General features: G+C 28.6%; 1 protein-coding gene and 1 long non-coding RNA gene across 3 annotated transcripts; one reads left to right on the top strand and one right to left on the bottom strand.

Annotated features, from left to right (window-relative positions):
- Positions 1-962: 962 nt before the first annotated feature.
- Positions 963-9,814, top strand: LOC149883535 (uncharacterized). 2 transcript variants are annotated; one of them, XR_016455807.1, is made up of 3 exons: positions 963-1,447; positions 6,884-7,137; positions 7,847-9,814. It is a non-coding gene; the product is annotated as an uncharacterized LOC149883535 (long non-coding RNA). The 2 variants fall into 2 exon arrangements; XR_016455806.1 differs by having other exon boundaries at positions 6,884-9,814.
- LOC145185485 (prolyl hydroxylase EGLN3-like) lies at positions 7,536-14,494 on the bottom strand. Its single transcript, XM_090098326.1, has 2 exons — positions 11,353-14,494; positions 7,536-10,475 (listed from the first exon to the last, which is right to left on the bottom strand). Exon 2 carries the CDS (start codon positions 8,936-8,938, stop codon positions 8,036-8,038), a length of 903 nt encoding a protein of 300 aa, XP_089954452.1. The 5' UTR covers positions 8,939-10,475; positions 11,353-14,494; the 3' UTR covers positions 7,536-8,035.
- Positions 14,495-16,071: the final 1,577 nt, after the last annotated feature.

Below are 16,071 nucleotides of genomic sequence, written 5' to 3'. Positions count from 1 at the left end.
GGAAAGTTTTTCTTCTATGCTTGTAAATTTTACAAAAAATTAGCAATTTAAACACCATTCCATTCGCACAAACTAAAAGCGACAAATTATTTAGTTATAATGAATTGATTTAATGATTTCATAATATCACGAAAATTTAAGCAGCAAGACCTTTTTGAATATTCAGTTGTTGTCCTTAGATTTTATATAATTAGATAAAAAAAAAAGTATCAAGTTTGCAACCAGCGAACCATTTGCAATGCTGCTCAACTATTTGCAATAACTAATGCTTTTGAGTTTCATCTATGGTTGCAGGTTGTTAGTTATAGTTTATGGTCAGACTTTGAAACATTGAATTGAAAAAATGTCATTCATAGGTGCATCAACAGCATGCTAACAGTAACCCTGGGCTGAATGTAAGATCACAAGTCTGTTAAGATTTGATACTTTACAGCAGACGTCAACTCAAGTTCAATGTTGTCTCACAGCTCTCATACAGCAACTCTATATTCATTAAGTATATGCCCATTGAGAGTGCTCTATTCAGACCTTATGATTTTTTAAATTGTAGCCGTAATATTCAAATCAACCAGGTTAGGTTAAAAGTTCCTTGTAGTCCTCTTTTAAGGTAGTATCCAGTCATTATTTCTATTTTGTTATATTTTACACATAATAAATATCTTTGTAAATTACTAGTATAATAGATAAAAGTCTAAAATGTATTGCAAAAAATGTTTTAATTTGAAAAAAATAATTGCTGACTCAGCAAAAAAAGGTAAAAAAGTTAACGTTCCAAGAACATAAATATCTTAAGATTACATCATTATTGTGAGGAGGGAAAATGATAAAATTGTAAACATTATCTTTAAGTTTTACCCGACTCAAGCATATAATATTCGACAAAAAAGAGTGAGTCAACCAACAAAAAGTACGCACGGAGACTTATTGAATTTGTCATATGAATAAACGATAAAGCGAAAGAAAAAGAAAAAATAACAACAACCAAGAAAAGATGTACGCACGAAAACTTATTCAACCTGTCATATAAATAAATGATGAATAAGTAGCAAAACGGTAAACAACCGAAAACTATAAAAAGCTCAAAAAAAAGAAAAGAAGACAGTTTTTGGGAGGACAGTTTCTGAAGAGAGTTTTTAAGAGTTTTTGAAGAGGTTTTAATATGGCAAAGTAAGAGTTAAGAAGAGTAAGAGATTTAAAAGAGAATTTTATGAGAAAAGAGATTTAAAAGAAGATTTTATAAAAAAAGAGATTTAAAGGAGAATTTTATGAGAAAAGAGATTTAAAAGAGAATTTTATGAGAAAAGAGATTTAAAAGAAGATTTTATGAGAAAAGAGTTTTAAGAGATTTATAAGAGGAATTTATGAAAAAAGGATTTTTAAAGATTTAAAGAGAATTTTATGAGAAGTATTTACGAGGATTTTAAAGAGAAACATACGAGAAGAATTGGTAAGAAAAGATATTTGAGTAACTTTAAATAAGCGTTATTATCTGTATTGATTTATTGATATTTGCATGAGTTAGTTTTAAGAGAATATATATTGATGAGAATATTTGAGAATATTTATTAAGAAAAATAAGTAAGAGAAGAAGAACCAGTAGTAAGTACTTTTGTTTACATTTCGATTATTAATATTATTGTTGTTATTACTATATGCGTAAAATATTGTTATTGAAAAGTTTGATGCTTTACCGCGCACCTTAGTATATCCGCGCCATTACACTTACGTCACACAAATATAAGAGTGCTTACCATTACACATTAATAGAACAATTGTTGAGTTTTATATTATAGAATATACTGAGGACGGCGAATTTAAGTTAAGCCTTTTTGATTAGACCTTGCCCATTCCTAACCAAACTATTCCCAAACCTAGCCCTTTCCTAACCAAATACTACCCAGACCATCAACCTAGCTCCCAACCTCCATATACCTAATCCAACAATAACACTAAACCCAAACTTCCCCTTCCCCTTCCCATTCCCCTTCGCCTTTACTGCAAAAGAAGAAAATATAACAATAATAATAAAAATAAATAAATCCACCGCCCTCACATTATTAAAGGTTTAAATTTTACAAAATGCTAGTATACTAGTGCAGCTTGTGCCTAAACCAAAAATTTTTTGAAAAAATTTAAATGATCAAAAATGGCTTACTTAATTGGGTAAAAAACTATTTTTAGCAATAAAACACTCACTTGATATGGTATTTGTAGGTTACGTTTAACCTTTTTTTACTTTTTTTTTAGGTTCAGGCACTCAAAGCATTAATAATGAACATATCCTGAAAATTTGAAGCTAAAATAATGTTTTTTTCATTAAGATATCGTTGTTTTCTGACGACTTCTTATAAAAAAAAAAAAAATTGAGAAAAATCAATTTTAAAATTATAAATCACGTACACTACTCAGATAAATCATTAAAAACCACCAGAACAATAATCATTTGCAGTTTCTTATCTAACTTTTGTCCAACTTTGTTCAATTGTCTAAAAAACATTTTTTTTTTAATTTTTCTTTTTTTTTTTTTTTTTCACCAAAATAATCGGCTGGATACCACATTTAAACGGGTTTTAGTCTTCTTGAATGATGCATGATGGGTGTTTTTTCATTTTTCACCAAAATAATCGGCTGGATACCACATTTAAAAACGGGTTTTTTTCAGAAATTAATAGTTATAATCTTCTTGAACATGATGCATGATGGGTGTTTTCTACAGTTCGTTTTTATTATCAATAAAATATTAATGCGATATAACAGGCAAATTTTTTTCAGTATTTTGAATGGATAATTGTCAGGTCTGGGCTAGATGAATAAGCTCTAATTAGAACCCGATGGATAACCGCAGATAAGAATAATCTTCGATAAGAACCAAATGGAGTTTATTTCATTTTAAAGACCAGATTATTTGATAAGGATCAGATAGACGTCTTCTGATAAGAATCAGATGATTTTTAATCCATCAGATTGTAATGGGAAAGTATTAGTAAACTTTTGTTAAGCACCACGGTTACATTATTACTTCACGAACATAAAAAAAAGACTGAATCTAACAAAACAAAAGTTTTTTTTTTGTTTTGCTAGATCCAGTCTTTTTTACAGTCTTTTTTTCTATGTTTTTTCTAAGCGGCGCAGTATTCTCAAAATATTAGTAATTTCAAAAAGTAAGATTACTTTGTATAGTTAAATACACTACTTAATCTCTCGACGTTGACCAAATTGCGTTTAGATAAGAAATCTTGGATCACATGCCCACTCCATTCAAAGGCTTTTCCTCTTAGGTGACTCCCTCCATTGCTCAGTTGTTAAAAAAAGTGCTGGCATAAAGAACTTTTTACGAAAATGTTCAGTGTGTTCAAGCCCTAATCCTGTTTTCTGAAGTGTCAATAGTGTGAAAAAGGTTTTCAATAAATATATTGTAAATGTTTAATAACTCATTTTTGCAATTTTTACCCTTTGTCATGATCCAGAAATAAAAGCTGATATTCGCGGCGTAATTTTACGTTTTGAATGCGGATTCTTATTTTATTAAACTTTTTTTTTAAACAAAAATTGAATTATTTTTGAGAGTTTAAATCTCTATTTGATGGTTACTAAGTTACAATAACCTGAAAAAGAACCAAAACAATAGTAAAACAAAACTGTTTTAGAATTAATGACATCATGGGATATTTATAGCAATATTTATAACAAAAAGGAGTTATAAATATTGAGAGTTTTAAAATACGAACAAAAAGTTTAAAATAAAAAGTTTTGAGAATGGTTGCAATAAATATTTTTACTTTTTATTTTTATTTTTAAAATTTTTAATTTGATGGATCTTTCTATACTATAACTGATGCAATAAAAAAAATTCCGTTCATAAAGATAAACGTTGGAAACTTTGGCCAGTTTAACGCCAATTATCTTAAACTATTTGCTAAGGTATCCAAATAGTACCTTGTCAATTACTTTTTTGTATCTAACTTGATCAAGGAATACTGTAAATACGGCAAATTGGACCATTCTTTTTGCGACCGAAGCAGTCCTAAAGGATAGCGCTTACTCGGTCATTAGGAACAGCCGGAGGTTGATACTTGAAATTAAATCCTTGACCGAATAGTCTCAAAAGTGAGAAGTCAAACTTTACAACGTAAACTTTGACTCGTCACTTTTGAGACTATTAAAGCAATATTTTTAGTTCAGTGAAGTTGGCACTCGGCAATTCTTACAGGTGGCAATACGGTTCTACTAGGAAACCAATTGTTTCTTAACCGGAATATTTCCGAACAATCTTGAAGCATGCAAACGTTGTTTTACATTTCCAAAACGACGTTGATTCTGTAAACTTCTTACAATTCTGCGAGTAATTGAGTAGCTGGCTTACTAGAAACATCTTTTGAATGCTTTGTCTTCTCTTTTCTTTTTAACAAAATAACAGTTTTGATCGATATTTTTTTATTAATACACCATCTAGTGATAAAAAAAAAAAAATACAGTTTCCTTTTTTTTAGTCACTACTATAAAAAAATTACTTTTTATTACTTTAAGAAGTTTTAAGATGTTTTTTTTTTATTTTTAAATATGGAAGTTTTTTTGCTTCTCTCTTATGAACTTGTTTGAATTGAATAATTTTTATACTAATATACATATAAATTGTTATTGCATAATAGATATAAATTAAGTAATCTTAATTGTATTTTTAAACTATAAATAGAATTAAATAGGATTAAAGTTTTAAACACAGTTTCTCTTCAGATTTTCAATGAACTTTGATGGGTTAACTTTAGTGATCGACCGAAATTCGGTTCGGTTCCTATTCCGGTGTCATGTTAATATTTTACTCCGTTGAAATTTTACTGCGCAGTAAATTTTTAACGCTATAATTTTACTGCGCAGTAAAATTTTAACGTTAAAAATTTACTGCGCAGTAAAATTTTAACGTTAAAAATTTACTGCGCTCATTATTTTTTTACTGTCATCAAGAAAAGAAGAGATGTTAAAGTTTTTGGGAGGGGCGGGTAAAAATATACATGTTTTATAAAACTAAGGGTACTTCAATTTTTCTTTTAATGAAACTCTTATAATTTAATGCATACATTAAATGATAGTTTACTTTCCAGGCCAGATTTTGATTCACTTTTTTATGTAAAGCTATGCATTTTCCCTTATTTTTTTTTGCAATACATCAATTTGTTGTCTATAATTGCAAAGTTTTTACATTGCCTTTTAAAGTTTGCCTTTTTTCCTCTCTCATTTACACCTTCAGGAAACTTTTTGTCATTCAAGTATTTCCTGATATCATGAAAGTTAATATTTTTGTACATCTTGAAAACGCCAAAAAAATAAACGCCAGAAACTGTATATTAAAAAAGTCAGTAAAAAAATAACGATAGCAGTAAAATTCCAACGTTGAAATTTTACTGCGCAGTAAAATTTTTACGTTGGAATTTTGCTGCGCAGTAAAATTTTAATGGCAGTAAATTAAAAACGCTACACCGGCCCAAATTATTGCCGGAACCGAAATTCCTGTTTCGGCTCCTGATATATTCAAGATTTCGGTTCCAACCGAATTTTCGGTTCAAAATACTACCGAAAATAGATATTATAAATCTTTATTTAGCATTTTTGCGTTATTATAATTTTAACAAAAATAATTTTAAAATTTTTTTGTTTCACTAGATGTTTAACTTGAGAATTAATCTAAATAAGATTTAGTTCTGTTTGAAAACTAATTAATTTTCTTGTTTAAGTTAGTTTTAAACTAATATTCATATCTTGTAATGTCTTTCATCGTTATTTTTTTTCTAAACACTGTCAGCAACCAAACGGACAATTTTGAACTTTTTGAAGATGAATTAGCTCCTGAAACTCAAATTCTGTCTGGTGACAATGAAAAAAACCCATCTTTTTTGCACATTGTCAAAAGTTAATCTCAAACAGAGCCAAATGCGCTTTCATCTTCTAGAATGAAAGAAAAGTTAAACGATTTTTGAATTGTCAATACCTTGGGTTTTGGAAAAACTATGAAGAAAATGCAAATACCAAAATCAAGTAAGCATTTATTTAAGTCGCAAAAAAATACCTATCACCACCTCCAGCATCCACAAATGTTGAAAGACTATTTTCTATAGCTATACACTCTCTCAAACAAAAGAAACAGACTCCTTTAAAATTTGGAAAAACTTCTTTTTTGTCAAGAAAATCTTTCAGTTCTTGGATTTCGTTTTTAATTATTTTTATTAATTTGATGTTTTGTTTAAACTAGAGCTAACTTTTTTTAAAAAATTGTTGATTTTCGGATCCGGTTTTGGTTCCTGTTCCGGTTTGGGTTTATTTTCTGATCCGGTTCCAGTTAGGATTAATAAAAACTATTTTCGGGTTGGTTCCGGTTCTGGCGAAATACCAGTTCCGGTCGATCACTAGTTAACTTGCTCTAAATTACAAAAGTTTTAAGCAAAAAAAAAAAAAGAAAAAAACAATCATTAGACAACCAGTCGACTTTTTGACTTGAAAATTTGTCTTTGGTAGAGTAAATTTAACCCAATCAAATTTCAAAAAATCTGAAGATCTATTGGTTGAATGCTTAAAGTGGCTCGGTGTGGAAGTATATATTTTTTTAAAAAGTGCGATAAAACCAAACGCTTTTTATCAAAACACCCTTTTTTCAAATCTCTAGATCAATTCCTAAAATAGTTGCCAAATGAATGACAGGTTATAAGATAAGTGAATAGTGATAACCTTATATGAATTTTATTTATTTTCAAACATCTATTTATATCTGTATTCAATTGATTTTTTTATTTATTTTTTTATCATATATGCAATAATTGGATTGTTTATACAATGATTTCATATAAGATTTAAAAAAACAAAAAAACATGTTTGATAGCAAATTTAATTACAGTTCTAGGTATTGAAACATTTCTTGACGCAAAATTAAAAGTCTGCCAACATAAATGGTGACGTATCTAACATAAATGGTGACGTATCTAACATAAATGGTGACGTATCTAACATAAATGGTAAAGTATCTAACATAAATGGTAACGTATTTAACATAAATGGTAACCTATCTAACATAAATGGTGATGTGGTTTAACATGAATTGTAACGTGATCATAAGAATAATCTTGTAAATTTCAAATCACAGTTTCTCGTGTGAGGATTTTTTCCCATTTTATTGTTTTTGCTTTTTTACTCTGCTTCTATAAAAAAAATTTCTTTTCGTGATTTTTTAGTTTTTCTTGTTCTGAGGGGGAAAAGTTAGCTTTTGAGATTTAAATAAAAGAGAAATATTACTGAAAAGGCTGATGGGATTGAAATAAAACATCAAAATATTTTGGTTAATCAGACGGAAAAAGAAAAAAATCGAAAAAGGAAATAAGTGTCGGTAACCATGAGAACAAATTTTTATTTTCTAAACTTTTTCTGCGTCTGGAACTCTCCACTAGAGTTCTTTTTATTTATTTAAATTGAAGTCTACAGGAAGCTGGTTTAGGGGTATATTGCATAATTCATTCAGCAATAAAGGAAAAACGAAGAGAAAAGAAGTATTCAGCAAGAAATTTTTCGCCTTCTTTAAAAGTTATTATTAGTTGATAGGATTTTTAGGCAAATAAGATAAAATTAAAATGAATTTTATGTTGCCAATTTAGAACTAGTTACCAATATAATTCTTAGGATGTTTTCCGACATTTTCTTGAGTTATTTACCTTTATAAATCTTGGGTTATTTCCCGTCATAATCCTTGGGTTGTTTGCCTAGGTCTTAAGTGTTACATTTATAAGGTGTACACGTCATAAGGTGTTTTATTTAAAAATTATAAGTTTTTTGTGCTTGATGTAGTTTCATCTTCCAATTCCCTTAGGATCAAGAATATGTTGCTCTGAGCATTGTTCATATGTCGAAAAAGATTGCCGAAGAAAAAGAACTTATCTCAGTGTATCTTTTTTTTAGATTCCCTCAATTTCATGAGCATCATCTTCAAATGATGCTTTTTTTTTTGTTGCAATTTAAATTGTGACAAAACATTAGTGTAAATGTAATTGTTTTTTTACTAAAAAACATTCGTTTGTTTATTGATGAGAGCCCTCGTGCGAGGATGAGAATCTTCCAGCAGAGGAGAGTTGAAATACCACATTGTTATTGAGAAAAGAGGTATTTTTGAAGGAAAACATTCATGAATAATGCGGCTGTCGGACCAAAATATAACAGCTCGGTTGAACACTGGCTCTACGTCAATAACCTTGGTGTTGGTTTCAACGTAAAACCTATAGACGCCCTCATGTAACTTTCTGACATAATTTATGTTAGAAAAAAACGTGCAGGTTAAAAGTCGCCCGTTGTTGCAGGGGTTGTCAATGTGTTTTTTGTAACCAATGTTACCAGGAAAACTGCAAGATAATTGCATTTTTGATTTTTGATAAATTTTATAGTTAACAACCGGAAAACTTTTATGCGTCGTCAAGTTATGTATTAACATATCAAATGATCTTTCTACTTCCAAAAGTGAAGAACGTGAATGATTGACGTTATCCATCCACGCAATATAGTCACTTCTGTAGGAAAGTGTATTTTTATCCACTACTGGCAATTGAAACGCGTCAGGGCGTAAATACAATGACTCCAACTCAACAAGAATGCAGTGTGCTAAGTCAGTATGAAAATAGTTATCAATTACACAAACGCCAACTTTCACAAGAGAGTTTAAAATATGGCATATTTTTTCGTCGTAGTGTTTTAAATTCAATAAGTTAATGAAACAATCCTTCGGTCCTAATGCGCCGTTGCTTTTGAAGGATTTTATAATAATACACTCGTATTTGTGGGTATTCCAATGAAGGATCTGATGGGGTCGACTGCAATAAAAGATTTCTTTGCATCTGCTACATTTAAATACCGTAAAGCTCTCGCAAATAGCACAAGATGGCGACTGTTTCACAACACACGTTTTTGACATTATTTTCAAGCTAAAAGTTAATAACTTTTAATTCTCGATCAAATACTATTTACGACAATTCTTTAGAAAAATTTAATAACGTCAAATAAGCATGCACGTTCAGGCTATCTAAGATATATTCCGTTTTACTTATTTAAAAAAGAACTCAGCTATGCGTGAAGTTTATTGAAAGGCTGTTAAGCCAATCACTAGGATATTTAAAAGCCAATCACCAATGATCAATCGGTATTACTTTACATAATTTAAGCACCTTAAACTTCAGTTGTATTTTGTCCAGCGAAATTGTTTAAAACTTTTAATAGTCTAAAAGTATTTGAAAACTTTGTACTTGGGGCATTTTAAACAACTCGACTAGCATTTTTATGATGGGATTTTTCTTGATATACTCATAAGTTTTTACAGCTGAATAGGTTCACTTAAGTTAACGCCTATTTGTAAAGAATCTTGTTAGAGTGAAAGAAAATCAAAGAAACATAAAGAAATACAACACGAATTGAAATTCTCTAATTTCAAAATTTATCTTCCTTGAAATTGATTTCGAGGGTAAGCATTTATTACAAATCAAAAATTTCAATGGTTAACACTTTCTCAATAAATAAATACCAGCTCTTTAAAATTAACGTAAATCTAGTGAAAATGCTATAGAAATTTAAAGGAACATAGAAATAGTTGCAGAACTTAGAATATAAAACGGTTGTCACTGTATTAAATTGGTGAATATGAAAAAAGGTTGATGATGGTTACGGTTAATCATAACTTGGACTGTGTTATATAATCACAAGGCAGGATTATAGCATTTTGTGTTGGATTACTTTTACTTTTTTTTTTTTTTATGTGTGTGTGAAAAGATGATTATAAAAATCTCTATTATGTGAGGAATTTAATCTCTTGTGACTGCAAAATAAAATGTTAAAAACAAAAAGATTTAACGGTCATGTTAAATTGCAAGGTGATAGGTTATGAATTTTCAAATGAGGGTCATTTACTACAAGTTTCACAATAGGTTTTCTAAGGTTTATAAAAAACAATTTAAAAAGATTAAATCAAAAAATGTTAAACTTTAGGCTGATTATTGAAGTATTAAAAAACTTCAAAGGTGGATTTGCTGCTTAAATATTAGAATTTCAACTAGAGTAAATTAATTGATACATTCAAATAATAAAAATAATTTTAAAAGGTGAAATAAACAAAGCACATAATCATGGAATGGCTTTAATCTTTATCATAATGCTGCAAAACTTTAGTACAAAAAAAAGATAAATTGTTACAAAATATGTAAATTAATAAAAAATGATACTGTTTATCATTGTTAACAATTAAAAAAACCATCTGATAATGATATTTTAAATTATCAAAAGCTATTGCTAATTCTTCAGAAAAAAGTTCTAATTTTTAAAAATATCTAAATTTTCACAAAAAACTGTTGATTCTGCACAAAAATCTGCTAATCGTGATTTTTCACATTTTGACTTAAATATCAACATTAAAATCTAGAAATAACTTCAAAATTATCCACGTCATTTTCAGAAAATGTGACCTAAATTTGATGAAATAAATACAGAAATAAAGTAAACTAAAAAATGTATAAAAATAAAGTTTACTTACAAAAGCTAACATTGATTAAGTGTCAAATAAAATTTTGGAGAGATAAGTCACAAAACAAAGTGGGTGTTCTTAGTTGGCTCAAAACTGAACATGAGTTAAAATCCGATTATGGATTTCATTCAGTACAAGATTAATGTTCAGCAAAGTGTGTATTTTTAAACTAACCTACTAATAATGTGTATGATCAGCTTTCAAATGGAGATACTTAAACAATTCAACATTATTGCTAATTTTAAATTAATGTTGAAAAGATTTATTGTTTTTGGCAAAGACAAAAATATCCCTTAACATTCGGAGATAAGTTTCTGAGTTTGTAAAATTAATTTTTTACAAAAAAATTATAATACGTCCTATAAAAAACATTCTTTTTGATCAGAAAATTGTTTGCGAGACTGATTTTAGGTGATAGGAACAATAACAGTCAGCCTCAGGGAATATATTTATAATTTTTAACAATCTATTACTTTTCAAAGATATCTTGCTGAAACTTTGAACTTTCAGGATCAACAATAACTTTAATTTACTATATAATAACTATATAAAATACAATATATAATAGTAACTATATAACTACTACTTCTTTGAACTTTTCTTTTTTTTTTTTAAATGCAAGTCATGTGGAAGTTAATTCCATATTTCTAAATTGTATCATAGAAATGGATTGCTTTTACCTTTGTCAATATCATACTTCCCGAAATTTCTTGGTACAAATTATAGAAAATATCTTTTATTTGGTCTCATAAATCATGTTTCAAAAATTAAGAGTGTAAAAATACGATAGCATAAAATAAATGTCAAGAGAAGCTCACATTAATATTGTTGATAGACATTATGAAATGTTTTTTGTTGTTCTTTCCTTTTTTGGATGAAAGTTGGAAATAATGCATCTTCACTCTTTCTTTTACTAAATCTGTTTAGTCTAAAAAGGATTTGATTATAAAACAGTTTTCATCTTTCTTTTTCTGCTTTTGTGTGGAAAGTCATAAAAGTGATTTACTCTCATCAGCAGTTCCTCTAATTTAACATTAGACGACTCATCCTGTCAATCACTTTATAGAATCGCTTTTATTATCTAAAAGAGTATGCAAATTTTATATTTTAAAAAAAGTATAAAAAATTTTAAAACCACGAGACTTAATTTGCTCAACTTTATTCTCAGAGCTCAATGTCATTCTTATTTATTTCTTACATTAAATATATTTTTAAATGCTCAATGTTATTTCTTTTCATAATACTCTCCTCCGCTTAAATTCTAAAATTTATACACCAAAACTATCCTCAATGAAATTGCGTAATTAAAGGAAAGTAAAAATTAAATTTAACGTTTAAAAATGCAATAAAAAATTCTCATTCAATAAAATAAAATAAAATACAATAAAAATACAATAAAAAAAACAATTAAAAAAAAATCTGAAAATGCTTTTTAGAACATAAAATTAGGACTCAGCCTATTTGAAGATTTTTCTTTTTCTCTAAGAAAAAAAGCTTTAGTCTTTAGCTGTAGTTTTTTTAAAAGAAATGTGCAGAACAAAGGTATTTGTTACACTCGTACATATTATATTTATATAGATTAGTTATTTCATTAGTTCTGGTGAAAATGCATACCTTAAGCACAAATGTTGATTTGTAATCAACAGACATAAACTTTGTTATGTGATGTAATGTCATCAAATATTGAAGATTATGATTTGAACATTATTAGAATACTTATATTAGGGCCATGTTTAGATTGACTTTTAGATAGATAGATTCACTAGAAAGTAAATTATTTGTTTAATAGATATGGCGGCAAGGTTTTTTGGTTTAGCTACTGAACATCTTGGGTAAATGGTATTCGAAGTAGTTTAAAAGTATATATATATGAAGCATAATTTTTATCAAGGTTTTAGAATACTAGGCAGTGAAATGTGAGCGGATATTTAAAATGTAACTTTGAATGTGATTGATAATTTCTGAAATTATGTTATTTACTCGTGCACAGGTAACTAAAAAATAGTCAGCTGTTATTTTATCACACCAACTGTAATAAAGTGACATGACATGTGTACTGTGCAAAAAAGTTCACCAAAAATGTTGGCAACTAAAGTGCAAAATTAAATAGGGGAACTCAGTGCTGATTATATGGCTTGCATTTGATTATGGTACGTGTTTTGAATGCAATAAGAATATTCGTGGCATAAGATTTTATTTTTTCTCTAATAAGATTTAAAAAAGATTTGATGGATCCAATAGACAGTAAAGCAGATTAAGATTTTCTTAAAACAGAAACAAAAGCTTGGCAGTTATGGAATGTTCAAAAGCCATTTTACTGTTTTGTAAGAAAAAAAAAAAAAAGAAAAAGCTACGAATAGTGATAAAATACAAGAATTCGACCAACACATTTGGAGAATTTTTTTTTGGATAATCATTAAAAAAAGTTTCCTCATTCAAAAAATATAAAAAATAAATTTTTGTACTGGGAACAACAAAGAAAAATGACATACTTTTGGGGAGTGTTTAAGAATTTTATAGTTCAAGATAGATAATTAACAGGCATGGATTCAAGTTTTAATTATGATGATACTGGTGTCGGATGAGAATGACTTGGGTAATTGGAGCTAACTAAACCCCGCCCGGCCAAGTGCCTAGAACTACGACTAGAATTCCTTCAAAGGAAATGTAGCCCTTAGATTTCAACAGCTCGTAAGGAGCTGATCTAAATAATTGAGATATGTTGAGTTTAATGATTTTCCTAAATAACCATGGACTATTTTTTAAAAATCTCTAAGCTCTTGATGTATTAGACAGCGGGAATTTCAAGACACGACTCCTGAAAAAATAGCTCAAAGTTATCTGGGTTTTTAAGCAACTTTTTGCAAGAATTGCCTTCCAAACAAAGCTCCCCTTGGTTGGATAACAATATATATTGGCTAACAAATTGTAACCTACATTACTTGTTTTTAAAGCAATTTTTTAAAATCTCTTTTGAAACTTTGTCTACAACACCAAACAGAGTTTTATTACTTTTTTAATTTTTGTCTTTAAAATGAGTACTGTTTGTTTTTTTTAATTTAACACCATCAGCCACCTATCGTTCGTACAATCTGCACTAAGACATTCTGAGCATTCTGATCCGCTTTTTGAACTTTAGGAGATGAGGCCATGCAAAACAGATGAGGTCATGCAAAACAGATAAGGGTGCTTTGATGTTGCAGTTTGTTTTTCAACAAGCTGAATCTTCAGTGCTGTGTAATCTAAAGAAGAAATGTTCAATTTATCCAAAATTATCCGCAAATTATGGTATCATTTGCTCAATAAAGGCAAAAACCCCAATATAATAGTTTTGTGGACACTTGAACCTTTGAAATCTTTGCACACATCTGTGTCACACTTGCTCAGTTTCTTTGGAATTTTAGGATGGTGGAAAGGTCTGGATTATTTGCTAAATAATCTTTCCAAAATATAATTTTGATAAGGTTTTAGCAGTCTTTCATAAATCATTGATCTTAAATCCTTGCCTTTCCTAAAGCAGCAAATGTAAAAAATTTAACGAAGTCACCATGTTCTTTCGCATGATTAGGCATTTTAAACGAATGCTTCAAATAAAAACTTATAATATGGAATTGATAATATCAGCATGATATATCAGCCGCATCAATCAAACGTTAGTACAATGACCGAAAACATGCTTTTAGTTCGAACGTCAACGCGTGTGAGGAGTTATTATTTCAATTACTAATAATTAGCAATAAATTGAGTTATAAATCTTGACGTTTTTTATTTCAAACAACGGAGAATTTTAGGAGATGTTTCAAATAAAAGATCAGATTTTCTCTTTTTGGAGAATGCTACAGAATAGTTCTTGACGAAAATTTTTTTATTAATATATTTTTCAGCGTCAACAGCACGTTTTGATGAAATTATAAAAATTTTTTGTAAGTAATTTTGAAATAATAATAGTAAAAAAAAAGTTTCATCATACTCTTATCGAGGATTTATGTTTATAATTTCTTGTGTTTTCCCCCCTCACAATATAAAATCATCATGCTGATCGTTGTTCAATTTTCTTCTGAAAAAATCCACCTATTCTTTTTTTTTATTTTGTGTACGGGGGGTTGTATTTTTTTAAATTTTGTTTACGGGTGGCTGTATTTTAAATTATTGTTTCGTCGGGGAGTTGTTAATTTCTCAAGGGCTTATAATTTTTAGGGGCATATTATAATTTTTTAAGGGATTCATTTGCGAAGAATAAATTTGCAAAGGGGATTTTTCTTGGGTGAATTCTGATATGAATAAATAAAAGACGAATAAAAAAAATATTTAGTGAGCAAATGAACATTTATAATGAGTATTATGTTATGTTTTTTTTCTTTCTTCTTTTTCGCTTTAAAGAAATTTAAAAGTTTAAAACTTTATGAACGAAGTTTTATTATTAAATGCAGTTAACGCAGGAGTCCATTCTGGTATTACAACTTGTAACAGTTCTTACATTTTCAAAGTTTCCTCTGCAAAATGATTATAAAATATGAGCTACAATGTTTAGAAAAACCTGTAATATTTTTTATTCTTTCCATGGGATCAGTTCAATTTTTTTTTTAATTTGCTTTTGATATTAATGAAATCATTTTTTTTTTTTTTTTGTTTGTTTTTTATTTAAAAATATATATAATTGTTAATAACGAGTTACGTTCGTAAATAATTCCAGTGAAATATTAAATAAATATTTCTATTCATATTTTGAGGATTTCTTCCTTACCATATCTTCATAAATACAATTCCGTATTACTATTAAAGCCTAGTATTATTGACAAACGTAAATTCCCAGACATATTTATAGATGTTTAACATTTATTATGAGCAAATATCATTCAGTCAAGGAAAGCAGCTTCAAAATACAGCCGGTTATTAACATCCGCAAGCTTTCTTGCGTTTGATCCTGTTGTACCAAATTTAAGATTTTTTTTCTAGGATTCCGTATATCTTTTCTAGGATTCCATATATCTTTGAAAATTTTTTAATAACTTCTTTTTTGTAAAAAAAAGGCAAAAAAAAAGATATTTTGGAGACCCTTTGGCTTAATGTGATCCGGATTTTTTTAAAAAAAACTTCTTTTACAATCGTGTCTTGGTACAGCTTATGCCGAGATGATCCTGTCAAAATATCTTCATGGTAAGAATGTTGAAAAAAAGATATGGGTAGCTCCAAGAAAAATTGACGTAATAGGCGCAGAAAAATCGTGCTATATCTCAGAACCAAACCACTAAACAACAAAATTATAAGCATTGTGTAATGCACTAAAATAATCTTGCCTAGTTCTAAAAATTTAATTTAATCATATTAGAAGGTTTGTTATATATAGTCAAAAGGCGGTTCCAGGACATCGACCCCTTCCCATACTTAAGGATGCATAAAAAATGGTGAACACTTCATATCATGACAAAACCAATACTTAAGAGTCGTCTTTAAAAATCAAGAAGAAGTATAAAAATAATCATGTTATTTCTATACCAGTTCTTCAAGATGCCTGTTCTTCTTTATTGCCTTGTTTT

This window comes from Hydra viridissima, unplaced genomic scaffold, assembly GCF_058129835.1.
Source record: "Hydra viridissima isolate aposymbiotic clone 2 unplaced genomic scaffold, HvirCarnegie_v1 scaffold_9, whole genome shotgun sequence".
Classification (NCBI taxonomy): Eukaryota; Metazoa; Cnidaria; class Hydrozoa; order Anthoathecata; family Hydridae; genus Hydra; species Hydra viridissima.
This window is presented reverse-complemented; position numbering and strand designations above follow the sequence as displayed.